The 560-nt window shown below is 48.6% G+C and overlaps 1 protein-coding gene across 1 annotated transcript; it reads right to left on the minus strand.

Moving 5' to 3' along the window:
- Window positions 1-6: 6 nt before the first annotated feature.
- Window positions 7-506, minus strand: LOC107735004 (protein phosphatase 1 regulatory subunit 37-like). Its single transcript, XM_016546842.1, has 2 exons — window positions 371-506; window positions 7-297 (listed from the first exon to the last, which is right to left on the minus strand). Exons 1-2 carry the CDS (start codon window positions 467-469, stop codon window positions 109-111), a joined length of 288 nt encoding a protein of 95 aa, XP_016402328.1. The 5' UTR covers window positions 470-506; the 3' UTR covers window positions 7-108.
- Window positions 507-560: the final 54 nt, after the last annotated feature.

A 560-nucleotide genomic window follows, 5' to 3' on the forward strand; every position in this document is an offset into this window, starting at 1 on the left:
AACCTGTTGTTGGGGACTCCCAAAACCAAAATATGAACCTTGCATTACCCATAATAGGTGCACTTTAAAGTTTTGTGCATTAAATATGACACAGCAGGTTTCATAGGGTTAATGTCCAGAGTGTTTTTTTTTCTTTCTTTCATTACCCAGCAGCATCAGCGGTCGTCCTGAGATGCCGGCGTTCTCCAGGTGCAGGACGGTGAGACTGCCGCTGATCCGCAGAGCTCTGGCCACGAACGGAGCTGAATGATCCAGCAGCGGCGAGTTACGGGCGTCCAGATACTGCAGAGAGCTCGTCTGGAGGCACACAGACAAGATGAGGAGATCAACTCTTCATAACAGTGTGAACTGAGCGTAACTCAAGCCTCACCTTCCTCATCATGTGCGCGGCGGCCTGCCAGCCGCGTGTGCCGATGTGCTTGTTGCTGGAGATGTTGAGATGAGTGGCAGATTCATAGTACTCTATCATATCGAACAAAGCTGATGCTCCCTGAGAGACAGAAAGAAACACGCTCTTTATTCTGTACAGCATTTCTGAATTAATAGCAGTCTGTTTTGTG

Source organism: Sinocyclocheilus rhinocerous, unplaced genomic scaffold (genome assembly GCF_001515625.1).
Source record: "Sinocyclocheilus rhinocerous isolate Xijiao unplaced genomic scaffold, SAMN03320098_v1.1 C35637846, whole genome shotgun sequence".
Classification (NCBI taxonomy): Eukaryota; Metazoa; Chordata; class Actinopteri; order Cypriniformes; family Cyprinidae; genus Sinocyclocheilus; species Sinocyclocheilus rhinocerous.

Coding starts and splice junctions, on each gene's coding strand:
- LOC107735004 (XM_016546842.1), bottom strand. CDS start 469: ATGATAGAGTACTATGAATCTGCCACTCATCTCAACATCTCCAGCAAC. Junction 298..370: donor CCGCGCACATGATGAGGAAG/GTGAGGCTTGAG, acceptor GTGTGCCTCCAG/ACGAGCTCTCTGCAGTATCT.